The sequence below is a fragment of the Halichoerus grypus genome, chromosome 7, assembly GCF_964656455.1.
Source record: "Halichoerus grypus chromosome 7, mHalGry1.hap1.1, whole genome shotgun sequence".
Taxonomy (NCBI): Eukaryota; Metazoa; Chordata; class Mammalia; order Carnivora; family Phocidae; genus Halichoerus; species Halichoerus grypus.
The window spans coordinates 57,025,867-57,048,411 of record NC_135718.1 but is presented as its reverse complement, the minus strand read 5'-3'; the positions used below and the strand labels follow the sequence as shown (position 1 = coordinate 57,048,411).

The following is a 22,545-nucleotide window of genomic DNA, read 5'->3' as shown; positions in this document are numbered from 1 at the left end:
AAATTGCTTTCGAGTATGAACAGTTCTGGTCAACTTTTTAAAACATCAAATCAAGGAATATTTGAAGTAAAAGAAATCCATCCAGTACAAATCAAGTAAAGGAAATGTCACACTAAATACTCAAAAAATGGAATTAAAATATTTTTAGGGGCGCCTGGCTGCCTCAGTCGGTAGAGCATGTTCTCTTGATCTTGGGGTTGTGAGTTCAAGCCCCACACTGGGTGTGGAGATTACTTATAAATAAAAAAATAAAATCTTTTTTAAATGGGAAATATATATATGAAAAGAGGGGAAAGATACATATAAAAAGAATTGACAAAATTGTGACAGATCATTTCATTTTAAATAAATGATTGTAATCTAAACATGCTATGTCACTGACAGAATCAGTAAAGAAAGAATGGCCAAGACAATGCTTTTAATATATGCCACAACACAGGTAAGTATGACTATAACTGGTAACAAAACTGCTAGCTATAATGAAAGAGACTGTTAGAAACATTATAAATAAACAATAGGATCATTTTTTTCAGTCTATTCAAAACTTCTCCTCCTTCTTTGTAGACTGAGGAAACAATAACATAACTATAAAAGACTGACTAAAAGGGTCTAGGGATTTATTTATGGGGATATAATGACCTTTACTTTATAACTTAGAATAACAATATTTTTTTAAATTCAAATTGTGAAGCTTATCAAGTTAAATTATGTTCCTTTGATTTTAAAAAGCCCCTTCAAAAACTAGTTGGCAATAGTATAATTCATAACAGATGGTAAAAATGTCAATAAGCTTTCTCAATTGCTATAAAAGTAAATCACCACTAAAGTAAACAAGAGTAACATATTATCCTCAAGGAGAAATATACAACTGAAGGAGTATTGGAACCAGGTGCGTGCATGTGCGCGTGTGCTTAGCTACAAGATACTTAAGATAACTCCCTCAGTGTGATGACAATAGAGATTTTAATCCTTTATGTCCACCGTCACATTCTATTTTCCAAACAAAATTAAGCACATTTTGTTACTTAACTCCAGCCTTATGAAACAAAGATAAATAGAAAAATATTTTGCTTTAAAATATTTTAATATTAATAGGCATATTTTAGTAATAAAATTAAAACATTTTAATAATTATATAAGATATATTTAATAATATAATTGAAATATACTTCCTCTTCATCTCAACAGTATTTAAAACATTGAAAAACTAGGAATAAATGAAATATTTAACAATAAGGTAATAATCAATTGTGATACAACAATAAAACGAAATGCGCAACATTAAAATATGTATGAAGAGTGTTTTTAATAGCATGGAGAAATCCTTGAGTGGGTAAAAAGCAGGAATCAACAAGTAAATATATATCTTCCCAAACATGTCTCCAAAAAATACAGGAAAAAGACTGAAGATTAATAAACCAAGCATTAATAGTGTTATCCTTGGAAAGTAGAATTATAAATGAGTTTTCCATAATTTAAAAAACTTTTACAACCTTCATCATTGTGTGACCCTTTAAAAACATTATTTCATTGTAGATCAAGTGAACAACTACAGAGTTTTTCACGCATTTTGTTTCAGAAGCCACCCTTTTAAGTCATTTCTCTCACATGATTTAAAACGTTAACATAAAAGGATGTTTCTTGGCTTATATGATTCAATCGCTCATATAAAAGTACATATTTTAATAAAACATTTTAAAAACACTAATTACTAGAAAATTACATTTATCTCAATTTTAGTATAAAATACCATAATAAAGATATAGCTTATGAATTCTGTGAAACACGGCCAAGAGCACTACAATAAAATTTCAAATACATATTTTTAGTGTGTTTGAAATAAGAGTCTATGGCCATGTGCCAGAATACACATATTCAATCACAAACATCTATAAAATTGCAAAAGGACTCTACCCAAGTAAAGACCCAAGATTTAAATACTTAACTTTCTCTAAACCAAACGTGCTTTAAAAGAATATAAGATTAGGTTTCTGGGCAATGTGACTAAAAGTTCAAAGTTACCACCTTAAAAAAAAACTTGAAAAAGAAGAGAACATTATCCACTGTCTTACCGAAGACAGTTCATCACACCCCAGCAGCATGTAGTAATCCTCAGTGTCTTCTGACCTGTAACTTAGTATTGCATCCATTTCAATTACTAAGTCAGCTTCTCTTCCCTCTGAAACAAGAGAGAGAATAAGCTGCAAATTAATCGGAAAAGCCTTTTTAGATCTGGTTTTCAGCAGCACGTTCCAAACGGCAATAACTTGATTTGAGGCTGACCACAGTCAATATGCCAGATGTCATCCTAGACCTTTGTAAACTCTACCTTTCATTGGCTGTTTGCAGAAGAGAAAAGAATAGGCCACGGGCCGAACTGTTGCAATGCTGCCTGGGATCTGTAGTTTGAGTTTATGTAAGTAATGCACTTGAACCATTCATTTTATGGGTTGACAAAGACTGACCATTTTTACGTACTCCCCAAATTAACCATTTCTCCATTTCCTGTATATTTTTAACTTTTTTCTTTTTTTTTAAGAGATAGAAGAAAATTTGAAGCAATATAATAAAACTCTTAGAATTTGTTAAATCTGAGTAGTGGGTGTTTTTCTGAGTGTTTAGAAAATTTCATAATTTTTTAAAATAGTTTAAGAGTAGAAGGAAATAGATTAGGAGAGCAAATTTTCAATCATTTGATAATTTATTCATTCAACAAGTATTTATTGAGAACCTGATTTGTGCCCAGTGTGATTCTGGGAAAAGGTGTAAGTCAGTTCTTAAGGAGCTTACATTCTGATGGAGGGGGACAGACAGGAAACATGCAAACAAACAAGATCAATTAAAATAGTGATTTATACTATGCAGGAAATAAAACAGGGCAGTGAGAAGGAGAACTGTATGATGACCAGGTTTGGTTCACTGTACTTTGCTCCTGAGCTGGCTCTCTTGTGTCCAGCCCAAGGTAGGTTCAGGGAGTGTGTTTCAGCTCGATGTGGCCCTAGGATATGCAGGTCAGGTCTAGGATTTAGAGAAGAAGGTGACTGGTCACGGATGCAACATTTTAACCACCTTAACCCTTTAAACATTATCACCTTGAAAAAAAGAAACGTTTTCATTGAGCTCACGTATATGCATCTTCTTTAAGGTTTATTCTGGAAAAGAAATAAAGCACTGAAGCACCATTTTGACAAAATCTTCATTGTATATCCTCTCTTACTGAATTTCTATATGGAATTTTATTTATTTATTTTTAAAGATTTTATTTATTTATTTGACAGAGAGAGACACAGCGAGAGCTGGAACACAAGCAGGGGGAGTGGGAGAGGGAGAAGCAGGCTTCCCGCTGAGCAGGGAGCCCGATGTGGGGCTCGATCCCAGGACCCTGGGATCATGACCTGAGCCGAAGACAGACGCTTAACGACTGAGCCACCCAGGTGCCCCTCTGTATGGAATTTTAAAATAAAATATAGCTATTTTTGTTTTGAGAAATTTACATCCCTTGGGGTATTTGGGGCCTACTTGGGTATCACAAAATACTGACCAGAAGAACCGACAAATGGCTTTAAAATGATGTGAAGTTGCTGCTGTGGAAAACAGGGTGGCAAGTCCTCAAAAAATTAAACATAGAATTACCATACGATCCAGCACTTCCACTTCTAGGTATATACCCAAAAGAACTGAAAGCAAGGACTGGAACAGGTATTTGTACACCCATGTTCATAGCATCATTATTCACAACAGCCAAAAGGTAGAAGCAGCCCAAGTGTCTGACACAGGAAAAAATAAAATGCAGTATAGCAGCACCTGGGTGGCTCAGTCCATTAAGCTTCGGCTCAGGTCATGATCCTGGGGTCCTGGGATGGAGCCCCGCATTGGGCTCCCTGTTCAGCGGGGAGTCTGCTTCTTCCTCCCCCTCCCTCTGCTTGTGCGTGTGTGCGCGCTCTCTCTCTCTCTCTGTCAAATAAATAAATAAAATCCTTTAAATAATAAAATGATGTGGAAACACACCTAATGCCTGGGAAATGTTCACACTCCATTTTTTTGGTGAAGAAAAGGTTACAAGCCTGTATGTACTATGTCAAAATTCACTAAGCCCGAAGACTATACATGTCACTGGGTTGAAATATAAATATAAAATTTAAAATATGTATGGTACAATGCCAGTTTTATAAATATATATGTTATGTATATTTATAAAATATGAAAAAGCTTATATACCAAAACAGACCAGTTATCACTAGATAATGGGGTCACAGATGGTTTACATTTTATTCTTTTTACTCATATACATTTGTTAAGGTGAACATATATTATTCTTTTTTTTAGATTTTATTTATTTATTCATCAGAGAGAGAGAGAGAGAGGCAGAGGGAGAAGCAGGCTCCCAAGGAGCAGGGAGCCCGATGCAGGACTCGATCCCAGAACTCTGGGATCATGACCTGAGCCGAAGGCAGACGCTTAACCATCTGAGCCACCCAGGCGCCCAACATTTATTATTCTTGTAATAAAAAAGGAGCAATAAAAAACAAGTCAGTAAAAACTGCAAAATGCCAAACAGCACACAGCTATTTACTGCCTTATTAGAGATGACAATTCAGAGGGTTTGTTCTTCATTTGGTTTGGTTTGGTTTGTTGCACACCCTACTGTGGCTGTGTAATTAACCAGTTTACTCATCCTGGGAAGCTAACATTGTGCTGTACAGTTGACAAAGAAGAATAAAATGAATGCTGCCATCACAAGGTGTCCCCTCTCACAGGTGTCTCAGCTACTATCTCTTCCGATTGGTAAGTCCAATTGTTACATCTTCGGAAAGACTCCTTGCTTACAGGAATCTTAACGCAAGGTAAACAACGCCGAACCCTGCTCCTTATTCCTAAATGATGTTTATACCTCTGAACTTCTTCTAAGGGTAAAGTATTGCACTGCTATATCCAAACTAAAGTTGTGATCAAAAATACCAAAATGGCAAGAATATACCATATACTATATAGAATATACCATATACCATAGGTCTGAATAAAAGCCAACTCTAAATTTCACCAAAAGACAATCCAAAAAAATAAAATGTTTGGGTCCATATATGTATATATTAATAATCAAATGCCTACATATAATACTTTAATTGTTTAGTTATATACAAAATGATCAAATGACTTCACAATATTTAACTTTTAAGATTTACTTTAACCTACATGTTTCGAATCATATATTATGAAAAATGTATTGTAAGTTTATAAGTACAAGGCATCTACCTTTTATTCTAAAGCATGATTTGGGGGAAAACTTTGCCTTATATCTAAACATACATAATACTTTTTTCAATTTGGGAATTCTACTTCAATAATTCTCACTTTTAAAATCATTTTCATAATTTTTTTCTCTTTTTTAAGTTGTATATTATTTAGAAAAGTTTTCATTACTTATTTTAATAAATAGAAGCAGCCCTTATGGGGCATTGTTCGGAAAAAGCAATAATACAAGATAAGCAGATGTTTTGAGAAAAGTTGGAGTGCCACTTACTTATTTCTATTCTTTCCCCAAAATAAACCTCCAATCCTGCCATAGTATCTCATTATAGGGTATGTTTTTAATGTTCATTGGGGCTTTTTCCCCAATAAAGGTAACAAAAATCATGTTGGGACCTCTGGGTAGTATTTGGAGAAATGATAAATGATAAAGCTAGAACCATTCCTCCTTATGCCAAAATAAATTGCATATAATCAAATAACCCAGAAGCCATAGAAAAAATTAATAAACATGAGTATATAATTTTCTTCGTAAGTAGGCTCCATACCCAGCATGAAGCCCAACGTGGGGCTTGAGCTCAGACCGTGAGATCAAGACCCAAGCTGAGGGCGCCTGGGTGGCTCAGTTGGTTAAGCGACTGCCTTCGGCTCGGGTCATGATCCCAGGGTCCTGGAATCGAGTCCCACCTCAGGCTTCTCCTGCTCTGCGGGGAGCCTGCTTCTCCCTCTCCCTCTGCCTGCCACTCTCCCTGCTTGTGCTCTCTCTCTCTCTCAGGTAAATAAATAAAATCTTAAAAAAAAAAAGACCCAAGCTGAGATCAAGAGTCGGAGGCCTTAACTGACTGAGCCACCCAGGCCCCCCAATGTGAGTATATCAATATAAAGTGCATTTGTGTGGCAAAAAAAAAAAAAAAAATACAAAAGCAAAATCAGAAGGTTAATAATGTACTAGGAGAACAATTTCACAATTCCGGTAATAGACAAAAGACTAACTTCCTTAATTTTCAAGAAGCGCAGACATCAGTAAGAAAAAAATTAACAACCCTGTAGAAAATTGAGCAGAGAATATATTTGTTTGTACAGAATATCTGTATTTCAGAAATACAGAGGGCCAATACACACAGGAGTGCAACCTTATTTATGACTATGAAACTGCTAATCAAAAGAAAACAAATTGTTCACCTTTCAGAGAAGTGGAATCTCTGAAGTTTGATAATACCCAACACTAGAGCAGAAGTGAGGAAGTAAATACCTTTATACATTATTGGATAAGAGTGTAAATTGGCACAATTTGTCAATTTGGTAGTATTTATTAACTTATAAAGCTGTATCTCCTTAACCAGGCAATTTTGTCTCTATGAATTTACCCTGCGGATTTACACCAAAATATGTTCAAGGCGATCATTGCAACATTCTTTGCAACAGAAAAAAAATTAGAACCAACCGAAATGTCCCTCAATGGAACAGAGAAGATGGCAGTAGATGAATAAATTATGATATTTGTGGAATAAACTACAATACAGCCATTAAAAAGAGAGTAAGATAGCTCTTTCTGTGCAAGTATGGAAAGATCTCCAAGATGGATTATCAAATGAAAAAGGAAGTTTGAGAAGAGTATTATAGCACTATCACTTTTGTATACTTTTTAATAATATGTACATTCGCACCTATAATTTTTTCTTTAAAATGCTGGGGTTTTTCTTCTTACGGAGGGAGCTGGGCAGGTACAGAAGAAAGGCTTTCAGTTTCAGTCTATACCTTTCTGAACTGTTGGTACCAAGTCCATGTAGTCATACCACCACTTTTGTTTTCTTGTTATGCTTTTTAATATTCTAAAAGAGCAACTACCATTCATTTTATTTACATACGGTCATTAAAAAAAACGTTAAAAAATACATACTGCAAAATATATAGTAGGAATCATGTAGAACTTTTTAACAGAGTTAAAGCTCTTTACACCGCAAGACTCGCTGACTCAGATGCCCAAACCCAGAACAAACCAGATCAGAAAAAACACCTAATCTCCCCTGGCCCGGGAGGCGTCGCGCACCCCAGGACTACAACTCCCAGGAAGCATCGCGGGATGAGTGTGAACGGGGCATCGCGGGAAGTCCCAGTTACGTCCCGCCTCCAGGAACCATGCCTCCGGAAGTGTTTTTGTTTTTTGTTTTGTTGGTTTTTACCCACCCACCCCCCATCAAATGCGGTAGTCTTTAAGTGGGAAGGGAAAAACAGCTAAAGGTTGGTGGAAACAAAAAGGAGAAAAGCTAGAAGTTAGGACACTACAAGTCTCAGAAGCGCCGAGCGAGGAAAGAAATTAGGGAGCCTAGAGGTGGGCTCCGCGCAGCACCCCGAGTCGTTCTCAGACTGGCCGCTCCCCTGCCCCTCTTTTCCTTCCAGTCTCGCGCCAAATTCCTGTCGTGCTAAACAAAACCGGCACTTTTCCCTTGCGGTTTTTCGCACCCCGAGCTTTGAAGGCGCTAAATCCAAGTTCCAGAAACTGCCTTCAACCGTTCGTCCCGATTTCCCACAACGCAGGCCCCCGCTGCTGCTCAGGCTGGGATCCTGGACACCGCTTGTGCGCTGTGATTTAAAAAAAAAAAAAAAAAAAAGTTGCAAGCTCCTAGCTCCCAAAGCCTGCTCCTCAAACGCTACTGCGCTGTTCCAGCGTGAGATCCAGTGGAAAGAACACGGAGCCTGCCAGGACCTTAGCCTCCATGCGTGTCAGTGTCACCAATTTGTAAAACAAACTAATAAAATCCCTCCCTGGCCTTGAGCAAAACAGCATTTTGAGACCAGCACAGGGTGTTAAGGAGTCTTTCTGTTTAGTCAGACATAGAGTAGAATTTGTGAAAGATTCTTTAAAGGCTGGTGATACCTTAGCACCGTTACTCTCAAGGATTTGTCAAAAAGAGTGACTAAAAATTCCTATTTCAAGGATAAAAATAAAAATAAAAAATAACTAAACTATGGTAATAATGCCTCTGGAAAGATACAGAAAAAAATCCATGAGTACTTGCCTTCAGAGAGGGGGACTAGATGGCCCAAGTATAGGAATGGTAGGTAAACTTTACTGTATACTTTTACACCTTCGGAATTTTTACTAAGTGTATGTATATTTTCAATTTTAAAAAATTACTCATTTTAATGATCATAAAAAAGGTGGTTAATATGCCATTTGTTAGTAAACAAAGAAGTCACTGGTTTGTGTCTATTACTATAACAGATTTATTTTTTTTTAAAGATTTTATTAATTTATTTAATTGACAGACAGCAAGAGAGGGAACACAAGCAGGGGGAGTAGGACAGGGAGAAGCAGGCTTCCTGCGGAGCAGGGAGCCCGATGCAGGGCTCCATCCCAGGACCCTGGGATCATGTCCTTAGCTGAAGGAAGCAGTCGCTTAACCAACTGAGCCACCCAGGCACCCCTATAACAGATTTATTTTAAACAGTGAAATTCCTTAAATAGTCACTTGATAATGTTTGGGAAGGAAACACTTAAATACGTCCCTGACAGGGGGTGCCTGGCTGGCTCAGTCAGTGGAGCATGCAACTCTTGATCTCGGGGTTGTGAATTTGAGCCCTGCGTTGGGTGTAGAGATTATTTAAAAATAAAAAATCTTTTGGGGTGCCTGGGTGGGTCAGTCAGTTAAGGGTCTGCCTTCTGCTCAGGTCCTGATCCCAGGGTCCTGGGATCGAGCACCGCATCTGGCTCCCTGCTTCTCCCTCTCCCTCTGCCTGCTGCTCGCCCTGCTTGTGCTCTCTGTCAAATAAATAAATAAAATCTTTAAAAATTAAAAAAAATTTTTTTAATTAAATAAGTCCCTGACATTTCAGCCTTTTTCCCCCTTCTCAAATGGAATTACAGTGGAGTATATTAGTAATACAGTAATCAAATCAGGTATGATGGTAATTTTAGGAAAATAGTGACTTAAGGGCATGAAACTGGACCAAATCATTCATGAGATAACTCCTGGCAGTAAGATCTGTGATTCTCTGGCCCTATGAGTTCTGATTCCCAGAACCCAGACAAGTGATCCTCTAGTGTGGCTACATATTAAAATCACTTGGTGAATACACACACACACACACACACACAATGTATATATGTATACCTACACACATACCAATGCCAGGACCATCCTGCAGACTAATTAAAAAGTAGTCTCTGTGGGTGTGGCAGGAGTATTTTGTAAAGTTTCTCCCAGTGATTCTAATGTGCATCAAGGTATAACCAAGACTGAGAATATTAATCTGAGGATTATTACTCAGGCAAATTAGTGGAATAAAAACAAGAAACTTACTATTTTTTAAATTTTATTTTTTTAAGTTATCTCTACACCCAAAGTGGGGTTGAACTCACAATCCCAAGTTCAAGAGTTGCATGTTCTACTGACTGAGCCAGCCCAGCATCCCCAAAACAAGAAATTTTATTTATTTATTTATTTATTTTGAGATTGTATTTATTTGAGAGAGAGAAAGTGAGAGAGGGCATGAGCAGGGGGGAGGGGTAAAGGGAGAGGGAGTAGCAGATTCCACGCTGAGCAGGGAGCCTGATGCGGGACTTAATCCCAGATCCTGGGATCATGACCTGAGCCAAAGGCAGACACTTAACCGACTGAGCCACTCAGACGTCCCCCAAAAGCAAGAAATTTTGATGAATATTTTCTATGTCGTAGGCCCCATCCTCTTTAGTAAATTCAGAGAATCCATTTGATGTTGTGGTAAATTCACAGAACCGTATGATTCTGTGAAAGCCCAAGCTGCCAAATGAATGTTTGCCAAAAGGAATTGAAATCTAAATATAGAGTAATACTCATGAGCAGCTTCGTGGCTCAGCACAAATTCTTTGAATACATGGTATCTACCCAGCACTGTGAAAAATCTAAAAGGAATTTGTTTTAAGTGGTTCCTCACAAGGAACTTGCATTGCAATTAAAGAGACAAGATCGAACTTGTGACCCACAGATCAAATCAGGCCTACCAAACCGTGTTCCTAGTTGTGAATTAGTTGCCAACATTTTAAAATTGGGAAAATTTACATAAAACTCCAGGCTTCTATTTCCTTTTGAAACACTGGAAGATCTGACAATTTGGGATTCACTTGCCATTCCAAGTGGCAACATTTGCCTGGAGCTAAAGTGGGACTACCCCCTTATAGAAGGAGCCAGTGTTGTTGTGTCAGCCTCCTGATTCCCTGTTGTTCTCTGACACTGAGGCCAAGTGTCAGTTGCCAGGCATTATCACTTACAGTTTTATCATACAGCTAAGAGAAAAGTGAAATATTTCTTGATCCCTATTTTTATCCAATGTAGAACAACAAAAGACAGAGCAAGAAGGCCCTGTTTCAAGAAAAACAAGAGGACATATTCCTTTGAGAAAATACAGAGTGTAATACCAAGTTCTCTGCACTCACATCCTAGTCCCTATATACTTCTGAGTTTATGATCCATGATCTACACTGATTAAAATATATATGCAATATCTATCTAGATAAGAAGCCATATATTCAAGTATAGGTAACTAGTTCAATGCATGTGGTCTAGTCAGACAGGGGTTCAATTCCAAGCTGCCATTTACCAACCATGATCCTATTGTAGGGCCCTGTGCCTTAGGTTGCCCTTCTCCATCTGTATAAGGGTAGTGATAATAGCAAGTACGTCACAGGGTTGATTTGAGGACTGAACAAGGTAACATGAATTAACATGGTATCTGGTACCCCGTGACAGCTCCCTAAATGTCAGCTATTTTTATCCTGGTCAGGACGTACTTAGGGACGGGTTAAGAAATGGACAAAGTGAGCTGTTGGGGAAGCTGTGCAGAGGGGTGAGCTGCCCAAGATAGGAGAGAATCATAACTTATCCAGGTGGAGAGAAGACAAGGCAGTGTAGGCCTGAGCAAAGGCTCAGAAGAGATGGTGACCAGGGCCTGGATGGTTGCAAGACAACTGACCTGCAGCATTTTCTTCATGTTTTAAAATCTGAAGATTTTGGGGTGCCTGGGTGGCTCAGTCGTTAAGTGTCTGCCTTCGGCTCAGGTCATGATCCCAGGGTCCTGGGATCGAGCCCCGCATTGGACTCCCTGCTCGGCGGAAAGCCTGCTTCTCCTTCTCCCATTTCCCCTGCTTGTGTTCCCTCTCTCACTGTGTCTCTCTGTCAGATAAATAAATAAAATCTTAAAAAAAAAAAAAAAATCTGAAGATTTTGCTGGCCCTTGCTTCATGATGTACAATAGGTGATTGTAACAATCACTGTAGCGATTTGGGGGTTTTCTCCACCCACCATTCGGCAAGGATTACACAATTTCAAGAATTTAACCTTCTGAGTGTGTCAGAGTTTCATTGAGGATTTTTTGGCTCTCACCATAGGTTGCTTGTGCTTGGACATAGCCACCAGAAGTACCCCAGGATGGCCACTAGAGGGACCAGAACCAAAGGAATCGTCGAGCTTCTAGGGATAGTATTCATTTTACTAGATTTCTACTCAATATTCTGCATTAAAAAAACTTTTTTTGAAGCATATTTCTTATTTTATGCATTTTTATTTATTTTTTTAAGATTTTTTATTTATTTTTTAACAGAGAGAGAGACAGCGAGAGAGGGAACACAAGCAGGGAGAGTGGGAGAGGGAGAAGCAGGCTTCCCGCTGAGCAGGGAGCCTGATGTGGGGCTCGATCCCAGGACTCTGGGATCATGACCTGAGCCGAAGGCAGATGCTTAACGACTGAGCCACCCAGTCGCCCTTATTTTATGCATTTTTAAATACTTTAAGAAATCCGGACTTCTCTTAAAGATAGAAAATTTAAAGAGTCCCCAATACCCAACCACAAAACAGCCACTTCATAATGTTAAGATTGTGTGTCCTTCAAATATTTGCAATTTCTGTATAAACATATGTATTATTTTTTAATTTAAATCCATTATTTGTTCCCTGACTACCACTCCGACTTCATCTCCTACCACTTTCCCCTGTTATGCAGCCTGTATTCCAGATCTTCAAACTTGCCGACTTGTTCCAGCCTCAGGACCTTTGCACTCGGTACATTATTTTCCTAAACCACTTTTTTCCCACATCCTCCTCATTCAGATGTCAGCTCATTTGTCACTTCCTCAGGCTTTTTGTGACATCCATCAAATAACTATTTCCCAACCGAAGTATCTGTTACCTTTGTTTATTTATGTGCTTGCATACCTACTCACTCCTAAAATGTAATCTTTATGATAGCCAGAGCCTTGGCTGCCTCATTTACTTCTATAACCCTAGATTCTAGAACATCTATTACAGACTTAAAAGTATTTGTTAGATGACTAAATGGAAAAGTGTTTTACATACTATTCTGCAACTTGCTTTTTCACTTAGTGTATCTTGTATAAGTTGTATTTTACTTTTTGTAGATAAGCTTTATTCTTTTATTCCAGTTATATTATTAATTTTAATTTAATTTTTTAGGTTATTCACATGGCTCAAAAATAAAACAATATAAAAAGGTATTCAGTGAAAAGTCTCACATCCACTTCTATCTACCATCTACCTAGTTCCCACTTAATCAGATAATCATTTATATTCATTTACTGTGTATCCTTCTTTATGCAAATACATATATATATTCTTATTCTTATTTTCTTCCCTTTTCACACAAAATAGTATATGCTATGCCTTCATTCATTTAATCAAGCACAAACCTATAATTTATATGGATTTATAATTTATTTTACTTAATACTCTATTAATGGACTTTCAATTGTTAATAATATTTTTCAGTTGTAATCAGTATTGTAATAATTATTTTAATGCTCAATAAATGTACAGTAGAATAAATTCCTGGAAGTGGGATGACTAAATCAAAAGGCGTATGTATATTGAATCATGAATGATCTTACCAAACCTCCCTCCAGGAAGAGTGCCTCAATTTATACTCCCACCAACAGTGTATAGGAGCACTAACTTCCCCACACTCTTGCCCATGATACATATTGACTTAAAAACGCTTGCCAATCTGATGGATGAAAAATGGTTGCTCACTGTTATTTTGATTCTCATTTCTTTAATTATGAATGAAGTTGAACACCTTTCCGTATTTTAAAAATAGCTTTATTGATGTACATTCACATATCATATACTTCACCCATTTAAAGTGTATTTAGCATATTCAGTTAGGCTCCCTGCTCAGTGGGGAGCCTGTTTCTCCCTCTCCCTCTGCCCCCACCCTGCTTGTGCGCATGCGCTCTCTCGCTATCTCAAATAAAATCTGTAAAAAAAAATTAAAGTGTATGTAGCATATTCACAATCATCACCATAGTCAATTTTAGAAATTTGCATCACCTCGAATAGAAACCTATATCCTTTTTTTTAAAGTAAGCTCTATGCCCAATGTGGGGCTCGAATTCATGACCCTGAGATCAAGAGCTGCATGCTCCACTGACTGAGCCATCCAGGCACCCCAAAACCTGTACTCTTTAGCTATCCCTCCCTTTCCGCGTGTTGCCCCCAGTCCTAAGAAACCACTAATCTCCTTTCTGTCTCTACACATTTGCCTTTTCTGGACATTGCATATAATTGGAAGCGTTTTTGGTTTTTTGTGGCTGGCTTCTTCCACTCAGCACAATGTTTTTAAGATTCCTCCATGTTGTGGCATGTATAGTGTTTCATTCCTTTTTATGGTCAAATACTATTCCCTTGTATGGATATACATTTTTTTAATCCAGTTGTCACTGATGGACATTTGTGTTGTTTCCACTGTATATATTTTTTAGCAACATAGAATTTTAGAGCAGTCAAGGACCTTAGAATTGTGAAGATGAGACTACATTTAGCAAATAGTCTCCTTAATTACTATAACTGAAGAGTCATTTCTGGTGGGTAAAATGTTAGGCTAGGAAACACAACATTAAAAATAGCAACTTTGCCACAGGAGGGTTCTCTGTGTAATTTTAATATGTCTCTTCTTCGAGCCTTACTTTGTGTCTTAGTTCAGGCTACCCTAACAAACTACCGTACGCTGAGTGGTTTAAACAACAGGAATTTATTTCTCAGTTCTGGAGGCTAAAATTAGTCTCAGGTCAAAGCAATGGCCAATCTCGTTCCTTGGGGAAAAGCTTCTCTCTGGCTTGCAGATGGCCACCTACTCACAGTCCTCACATGGCAGAGAGAGGGAGCTCTGGTCTCTGTCTCTTAGAAGGCTTCCTCTGAGGATCCCATCATAGGGGCTTCACCCTCAAGACCTCATCTAAATCTAATTACCTCCCAGAGGCCCCACCTCCAAATCCCATGACACTGGGCATGAGGGCTTCAATGTGTGAAGGGGGTGGGGCACGACCATTCAGTCCAGAACCGGTTCACAAGTGTGAACTCACTTCTACCTACACACCGACTAAGGAAGAGTGAAAGAGCACCAAGCTCTTTAAATCTCTTGGAGAAATGCTCACCAAAAAAAGGAAGTGGAAGGAGCTAACTAATACAGAAATATGATACCTCCTATAGATTCCTGTGGAGTATGTATCACCTCAAGTGTCAATCATGCCCTGATATGTCTACCCTTGAGTTATGACAGACTAAACCAAGCAGTTTGACTTATAAGTAGATAATTTACTAAGTAAGGTAATTTAAATGTAATAAGCATTCTCCTGGAAGCTAACCTATGAAATATCACAAAATGGGGAACCACCGGCCCTGCCTACTATTATAGTATTTCTCAGCACTGGTATTTCGGATGACACAAGGTGAAGACTGTCTCATAAATTGTAGACAGTTAACATTCTGGTGCTCCAAATTAATAAAGGCCAATACTGGAAATTTCCCTCCTATATTTCCAAATGCCGCATGGGGGTGAGACAGTACTGATGAAATCTTCTATTATTTATAAATGAGGAACAGGTACAGAGAAGTCACTGAGCCAGGTGATCTAACTTCTTCCCAAGTGTTCTTTCCATTGTTGCTCCTCACTCTCCGTACTCAAGGTTAAAGGAGAAGCTGGTCTGCCTTGGAATCCTACCCTCACTTGCCCACATCTTTCTTGCCTTTCTTTTCTATCCCTTTTTTTCTCATTTTGCAATACAATAGGCTCAAGAGTCCAATTAAACCATTTCATCCATTTATTTTAACACATATTCATTGGACACCTAACATGTTTCAGGCTCTGGGCGAGGGTCTAGAAACACAATGGTGAACAAAACAAACATGGCCACCACCCTCGTGGGTAAAGTGAGGGAGATGAACAGTCTTAAAGTAGAATAAACACATATAGATAATTATTAACTGCGATAGTGGCAGAAATGAAAAGAACAAAGGAGAACGTAATTTAGAATTGGGGCACCAGGGAATACCTCTGAGAGGAAGTAACATTTAAGATGATGCCTAAAGGCCAATAGGAGTGAAGAGGGATACAGCTGAGCAAAGACGCCAAGTAGGAAGGCTCTGGGAGAGACCTGGGTGGAGAGAACACCATAACCATAATAATGAGCACAGAGTAGAGTTTAGAGACGATGGTGGAGGACTGAGAGAGATACAGGGTCTTGCTGGCCACAAGGAGGAATCTGGATTTTATTCCAAAAGTAAGAGGCAGCCATGTAAGATTTTTAGCAGAGGATTAACATGATCTAATTTGTGTTTTAAATTTTTAAAGATCAGGGGCACCTGGATGGCTCTGTCAGTTAAGCAGCTAACTCCTGGTTTCAGCTCAGGTCATGAGCTCAGGGTCTTGAGAGGGCCCCTGCTCTAGCTCAGAGCTCAAGGGGGAGTCTGCTTGAGAATTCTCTCTCCCTCCCCCTGCTTGCGTGTGTGTGTGTGTGTGTGTGTGTGTGTGTGTGTGACATGCACGCGTGCGTGCTCTCTCTCATAAATAAATAATAAATAAATAAATAAATAAATAAATAATCTTTTAAATTTTTCAAGATCCGGGGTGCCTGGCTGGCTCAGTCAGAAGAGCATGCGGCTCTTGATCTCAGGGTTCTGTGTTTGAGCCCCACATTGGCTGTAGCGATTACTTAAATAAACTTTAAAAATAAAAAATTTTAAAAGATCACTGTGAAAGAGTGCATGATGCGAGTCCATGTCAGTGAAGTTCAAGAACAGGTGAAACTGATCGAGGATAATAAAAGTCCGAAGGGCAGTTCCCTACAGGGAGAGGGGTAGGACAGACTGTGAGGGGCATAAAGAAATGTCTGGGGTCATGGCTGCACAGATGTATTCATTTATCAAAACATCAGAATGTTAATATTTGTGCATTTCACTGTATGTACATTTTACCTTGATTAAAAAGATAAAGATCCTTCTGGCTGCCGTTGCTTAAGTGAAGCAGTTTGGTCAAGGGCGAGTCCGTTCCCTGGCCTCGGTTCTTAAATTCGGCCAAGAAAGAATTCAGAGCCAAACTCTTAAGCAAGCAAGTGTTTAATAGCAGTTTAAAGGAAGGTACACTCTGGAGATGGAAGAGTGGGTAGGCCCAGAGAAGGGGGGAGGGCGATGCACTAAGGAGGGGTCGGGGTTGTCTTTCTTTTTTTTCAAAGCAATCTCTATGCCCAAGCTGGGCTCAACCTCACAACACCCCTCCCCCTCCCCATATCAAGAGTCTCATGCTCTACCAACTCAGCCAGCCAGGCACACTTCTTTTTATGTTTAAATAGGTGATGGGTCATAGCCAGGGCAGTTCCTGACCAAGGTTGCAGCCAATCATCCAAGGGACTCCTCCTACCGGTTGGGAGGGGCAGTTTGGGGCCCTGTAGGATCCTTCCCCCTACCATGCTGTGAAGGGGTCAAAACGACAATGTAAACACATTATAATGAAGCTCTAGGTTACTGTAGGGCAGTGGTCCTAGGGAAGACCGCATGGCATGCGTATCTGCTGGGGTCTGACCCAGCTGTTTGGAACTTGGTTTCTGCCCTTTTATCAGTGGGATAGCCCTTGTTCCCTGCTCATAGCTAATTGCCTACTTTGTCAGTGTCAGGGTACAAACTACATAAAATTGAGGTTATAGACTTTTTTTTAAACCTGAGGCCCAGAAAGATTAATAAATTAGAGTCTCCCAGGCCTCAAAGTACCATTTCATTTAAGATTACTGTGCTCGAAAAGCAAGAAGAGGGGGCAGTCAGCTAATAAATATGAAGAAATGCCTTCTACATAGTTCCTATGGAATATTTGCTGTAAATATCAATTATGCCCTAATATCATATCTACTCTTGAGTTTTTATTGCAGACTACATCAAACGTTTTGACTTCTAAACAGAGTATGTTAACTTAAATTCAATGAGCGCCTGCCTGGAAGGTAAGGACCGGGCTACCCAGCTCTCTATAAAAGTGCCCATAGGTGGGGCTTCACAGCATACTGAAATCAGCTGGGCAGCTTTACAAATATTAACGCCTGGATCCCAGCCCCCCCCCGTGATTCCAATGTAATTAGTCTGGGGTACGGCCTCAGCATTCTGATTTGTAACCACTGCCAGGCAGGAAGGTAGCCCATTCTTCTATCTTTAAAATGACTCCCATCAAAGATTGACTGAGCATTTTTGCATAATAAGGGCCCTAGAAACTGCCATTGCCTTCTGTTGGATTATGTAAAGAAAACTTTAAGATCTTACATTAAGATTTAGATTTTGGTACCTTCCCAATCCCCGAAAGTCTCAAACTGTTTTAGTGCTGACCTGCAGTCAGCCAGCTCTCCAGCGCCCCACCCCCACTTTTGGAGCTCTGAGGCGGAGATTACATCTACGGTCTCTGGATACAATCCTCCTGTGGTTCAGGGTTCCATTCCCCTTGGCAATGCACTGAGTTTGCTTTTGAGTGTGTTTTCTGATTGACCCTCTTCCAGCTTGCTGGTTAAGGTTTTTTTGTCTCCCTTATCCAGCTCTCTTAGGTCTTCGAGGGAAGGAATTAATGAGGGAAGAACAAAGCCTTCCTCCCCACTCCAGGTCACCCAGAAAGCTGGATGGCAGGAGAGGGAAACTGCAAATCCCAATGGGGGCAGAACAGACCAATTACATTCTAGCCTCAGGCAAAGCAAAACTACCTCCTTCCTTCCTGTTCTGTGTGTGTGTGTGTTTTAAGGTATATTAATGTTTGCCCTTAAACTCCCCCCAAAAATCTCCCTCAACTCATTCAGGATTTCTGAATCGCCTCATTTCCAACGTATATGTACAGTGTCATTGCAATACTCATGTGTTGACTGCCTACCAAGTGCCAGGTGAAACATCTCCAAGTACCGATGTTTAATTTACAGAGTAAAGTGCTCTCTGTAAAACACATTCAACTGTGCTACAGTACTTTTCTTCCTTGGTCAGTGCAGATGCACTATTTGAGAATTTGTATTATAAAACAGTGAGATCCTGGGGCGCCTGGGTGGCTCAGCCAGTTAAACATCTGCCTTGGGCTCGGGTCGTGATCTCAGGGTCCTGAGATGGAGCCCCGGGATTGAGCCACAAGTCAGGTACCCTGCTCAGTGGGGAGTCTGCTTCTCCCTCTCCCTCTGCCCCTCCCCCGGCTCGTTCTCTCTCCCTCTCAAATAAATAAATAAAATCTTTTAAAAAGATAAAAAAATAAAACAGTGCGATTCTGTAACATAAGAACATTAAATGTTCTTTTGAATATGTAAATATGGAGATAATGCAAACTTCCTAAGTTAAAAAATTCAAGAATTACGTGACTTCAGAGCTGGAGAGCTGAGTCAATTGCAAATATTATTGATACGTTTGCTGTTAATCAAAAATCATTTCACCGCAGACCTTTGTCCAAATTAGTCTTGAAAAGCGTGATGTTTGATGTGAGATCTTCAGGAGCATAGATGTTGTTTAAAACAAAATGATCCTGGGGCGCCTGGGTGGCTCAGTCATTAGACGTCTGCCTTCGGCTCAGGTCATGATCCCAGGGTCCTGGGATCAAGCCCCGCATCGGGCTCCTTGCTCGGCGGGAAGCCTGCTTCTCCCTCCCCCACTCCCCCTGCTTGTGTTCCCTCTTTCGCTGTCTCTGCCAAATAAATAAATAAAATCTTAAAAAAAAATAAAACAAAATGATCCTATGTTTGGATCTTCTGTACATGAAGTTTTCCCAACTGAACTGTGAGTACCCGGAACTCAGGAACCTGCCTCTCATATCAGCATCCCCTTCCCCCATTGAAGCACAGAACTTTGGCGAGGTAGGTATTCAACACATCTGTGTTGGATTTATAGTGCTTAGAGGAGAGTGGTTCATTTCACATGGTAATTTCCGGAGTAATGAGGTGGTAAAAAGATGGCCTCTGGGAAATGAATGTAAGGGAGAATTATGAAGCAAGAATCGGACTGGGTTATGCTTCCTTCTCCGGGAGGAGGGACACTTTCTGGCAGACCAGAAGCTCCTGCACCCACTGAGAGGCCATTGTCTACTTTTCTATTACTTGCCTCACCCAGTGTTAAAGGAAGGGAGGACTAGAGGGAATAAAGATCATAAGATACAGTCACTTACCAGGATTAACTCATATTCTAGAGCCGACGTCTTCAAACTGGAATACTGGAAGATTTGCCAGGCGATAGGCAGGTGCATATAATGTAAGAAAATTGTATTCCCATACCCTCAACTATACCCTTCGGGAGCCTGATTCAGGCTATCCTTACCCGTTTCCCTTTCATGACAGCATTTCTACTACTTTACAAAGAAAAGTCACTGCCCACCTCTGTCCTGAATACTACTGCCCTGTAACGAAGTCCCCAAAGGTGACAACTTCTAAAATGCCATACAAATGGACAATGGGACATGGCCCAATTTAATGTTTAATCAAAATGCCATAAGCCCTCCTTAGCTTCCTGCCTTTCCCAGACTTAAACATATTCCTGCTAAGGGTGGAACACTTATTTACAAATGGGGTGTACTGGCCTTGGGATGTTCTGAAATCAGCGTAGACAATGGGAGCAGTGGCGATTCTTGTTTAACCTAATTTCTTTCATCCTTCAACTGTTGTCCAAGAATGCACTGTTCATGAAGGAAAGTCTGGGAAAAGCAAAGAGAACTTCAGTTCTAGAATCTTCTGGAACTATTGAAAGGCTTAAAATGAACTTGTTTGTTTATTGGTTTTGGGGGGGGTTGGAGAGGGAGAGAGAGGTGGGGGAAGGGGCAGAGAGCGAGAATCCTAAGCAGAGCCCGAGGTGGGGCTTGATCTAACAACCCTGAGATCAGGACCTGAGCCAAAGGCAGATGCTTAACCATCTGAGCCACCCAGGTGCCCCAGGCTGATTCTTTTAAAGGTAAGTAGAAAGTTTCCTTGAAGTACCATTTTTTTTTTTTTTTAAGTAAATACTCCACCCAATGTGGGGCTCAAACTCATAACCCAGAGATCAAGAGTCACATGCTTTACTGACTGAACAAGCCAGAGACCCCTGGAGTACCAAATTTTTCAAGTTTTTGGCACTGGATAAAATCCATAGACAAACATTTTATGTAATTTATTTTAGATTCTGTGTGGATTATTAAATACCATAGTTACCACATGTTTTATTAAATCAAATAAAAAATATTTCTTCCCTTACTACAGGCCATCTGTATAAGTTTCCTATGTTGCATAAAAAGCCACTGTGAACCCCGAACTTTGTAGCTCTAAACAGCATACATTTATTATCGCAGTTTCCATGGGTCAGGAGTCCTGGCAGGGTTTAACTGAATCTGCCACTCAGGGTCTCACAGCCTGCAGTCAAGGTGTAGTCATGGGGGTTGACCTCATCTGAGGCTTGGGGTCCTATTCCAAGCTCACTGATTGTTGGCAGAATTCAGTTTGGCGGTTGTAGGAGCTGCAGGGGTCCTAGCTTTCTTGCTGATGTCAGCCGCTCCTAAAAACCCCTGCAGTTCCCTGTCGGATGGCCAGCTCACAGACTCCCTCCCCACAGGAGAGCTTACTTCTTGGAAGCCAGCAGGAGACTCTCTCCAGTGGGCTAAAACAGGTTTATAGAAGGTGACTTAATCAAATGAGTAATTATCACACTGTGTTCACAGGCCCCGCCCACCCTCGGCGGTAGGGCTGATAGATACAGCTTAGGGGACATCTTAGCATGTTCTGCCCACCCCACCACCTTCACCTCATTGCCATTTTTGAAATGTTTAAAATTTTCTGCCTTCTATTACCAAAAAACAAAATTATATTTTAGTGGCTAGAGCAGCTGATGAATTTCTACCGTTATATCACTTCCTCTTTTTGCTAAAATACACAGGGAAAATGTGATGATGTGTCCAGAAAAATTAATAGAATAATTTAGGATCCATCTTTAATTCATGGACTTATTTCATAATCCTTATTTAACTATTCCTTAAAAACAATATCAGAGATCAATGTGCACACATAGATTTGCTGAGGAATGCCACATCTTTATAAATGACATAATTTTAGGGGACGCCTGGGTGGCTCAGTTGGTTAAGCCTTTGGCTCAGGTGGTGATCCCGGGGCCCTGGGATCGAGTCCCGCATTGGGCTCCCTGCTTGGTGGGGAGCCTGCTTCTCCCTCTGCCTGCCGCTTCCCCTGCTCGTGCTCTCTCTCTGACAAATAAATAAAAATAAAATCTTATAAATAACGTTTTGTTTTTTAAATTTTATTATGTTATGTTAATCACCATACATTAATATTTACAAACAATATTCATTGCGTAATAATATAATTGTATCTGTACATATTGCATTATTGTAAATTAAGTAATAAAATCCTTAGATTAGGATCATGTTTTATCATTATAATAAAAAATAGATTAATTTGTATCACATCAAAGTTGATTTAGTCTTACTTGGTTGCTTTTAATAACCTATTTAAATGGTACATCCTTAGAAATTTTTTTTCTTGGGGCGTCTGGGTGGCTCAGCCTTTAAGCGTCTGCCTTCAGCTCAGGTCATGATCCCAGGGTCCTGGGATCGAGCCCCACATCGGGCTCCCTGCTCCGTGGGAAGCCTGCTTCTCCCTCTCCCACTCCCCCTGCTTGTGTTCCTGCTATCCCTAACTCTCTCTCTGTCAAATAAATAAATAAAATCTTAAAAAAAAAAAAGAAATTTTTTTTCTTGATCAAATTTATCATTTCTTAATCAACATCTGACTTAAACCCACAAAGTTCAAGGGAGAATATCCTCTCCCAGAAAATAATGTGCTTCCTAGGATAAGGTTTTGGCCACCTAGGAATTTTACCAGTTACCTGCAGATGATAGTTAAACTTCATGGTAACTTCCCTTTCATTAGAATATGGTAGATTAACTGCAATTTTAATTATCTACCTTATTTCTTTTCTTTACCACTATCATCATAAATTTAAGTGATTTATTAATTTAATTATTTAGTGGACTTGCAGTCCAACTAGTTTATATGTATAT

The 22,545-nt window shown here is 39.5% G+C and overlaps 1 protein-coding gene across 2 annotated transcripts in view; it reads right to left on the bottom strand.

Annotated features, from left to right (window-relative positions):
* The window catches only part of DNAJC12 (DnaJ heat shock protein family (Hsp40) member C12), a 32,005-nt gene extending 29,678 nt beyond the window's left edge, over positions 1-2,327 (bottom strand). Inside the window, exon 1 of one of the 2 annotated variants that reach the window (XM_036113880.2) lies at positions 2,073-2,327. In XM_036113880.2, coding sequence (XP_035969773.1) covers positions 2,073-2,150 — 78 coding nt within the window. In that variant the 5' untranslated portion in view covers positions 2,151-2,327. The remainder of the gene's footprint in view (positions 1-2,072) is intronic. The other variant, XM_036113879.2, reaches the window with a different exon arrangement.
* Positions 2,328-22,545: the final 20,218 nt, after the last annotated feature.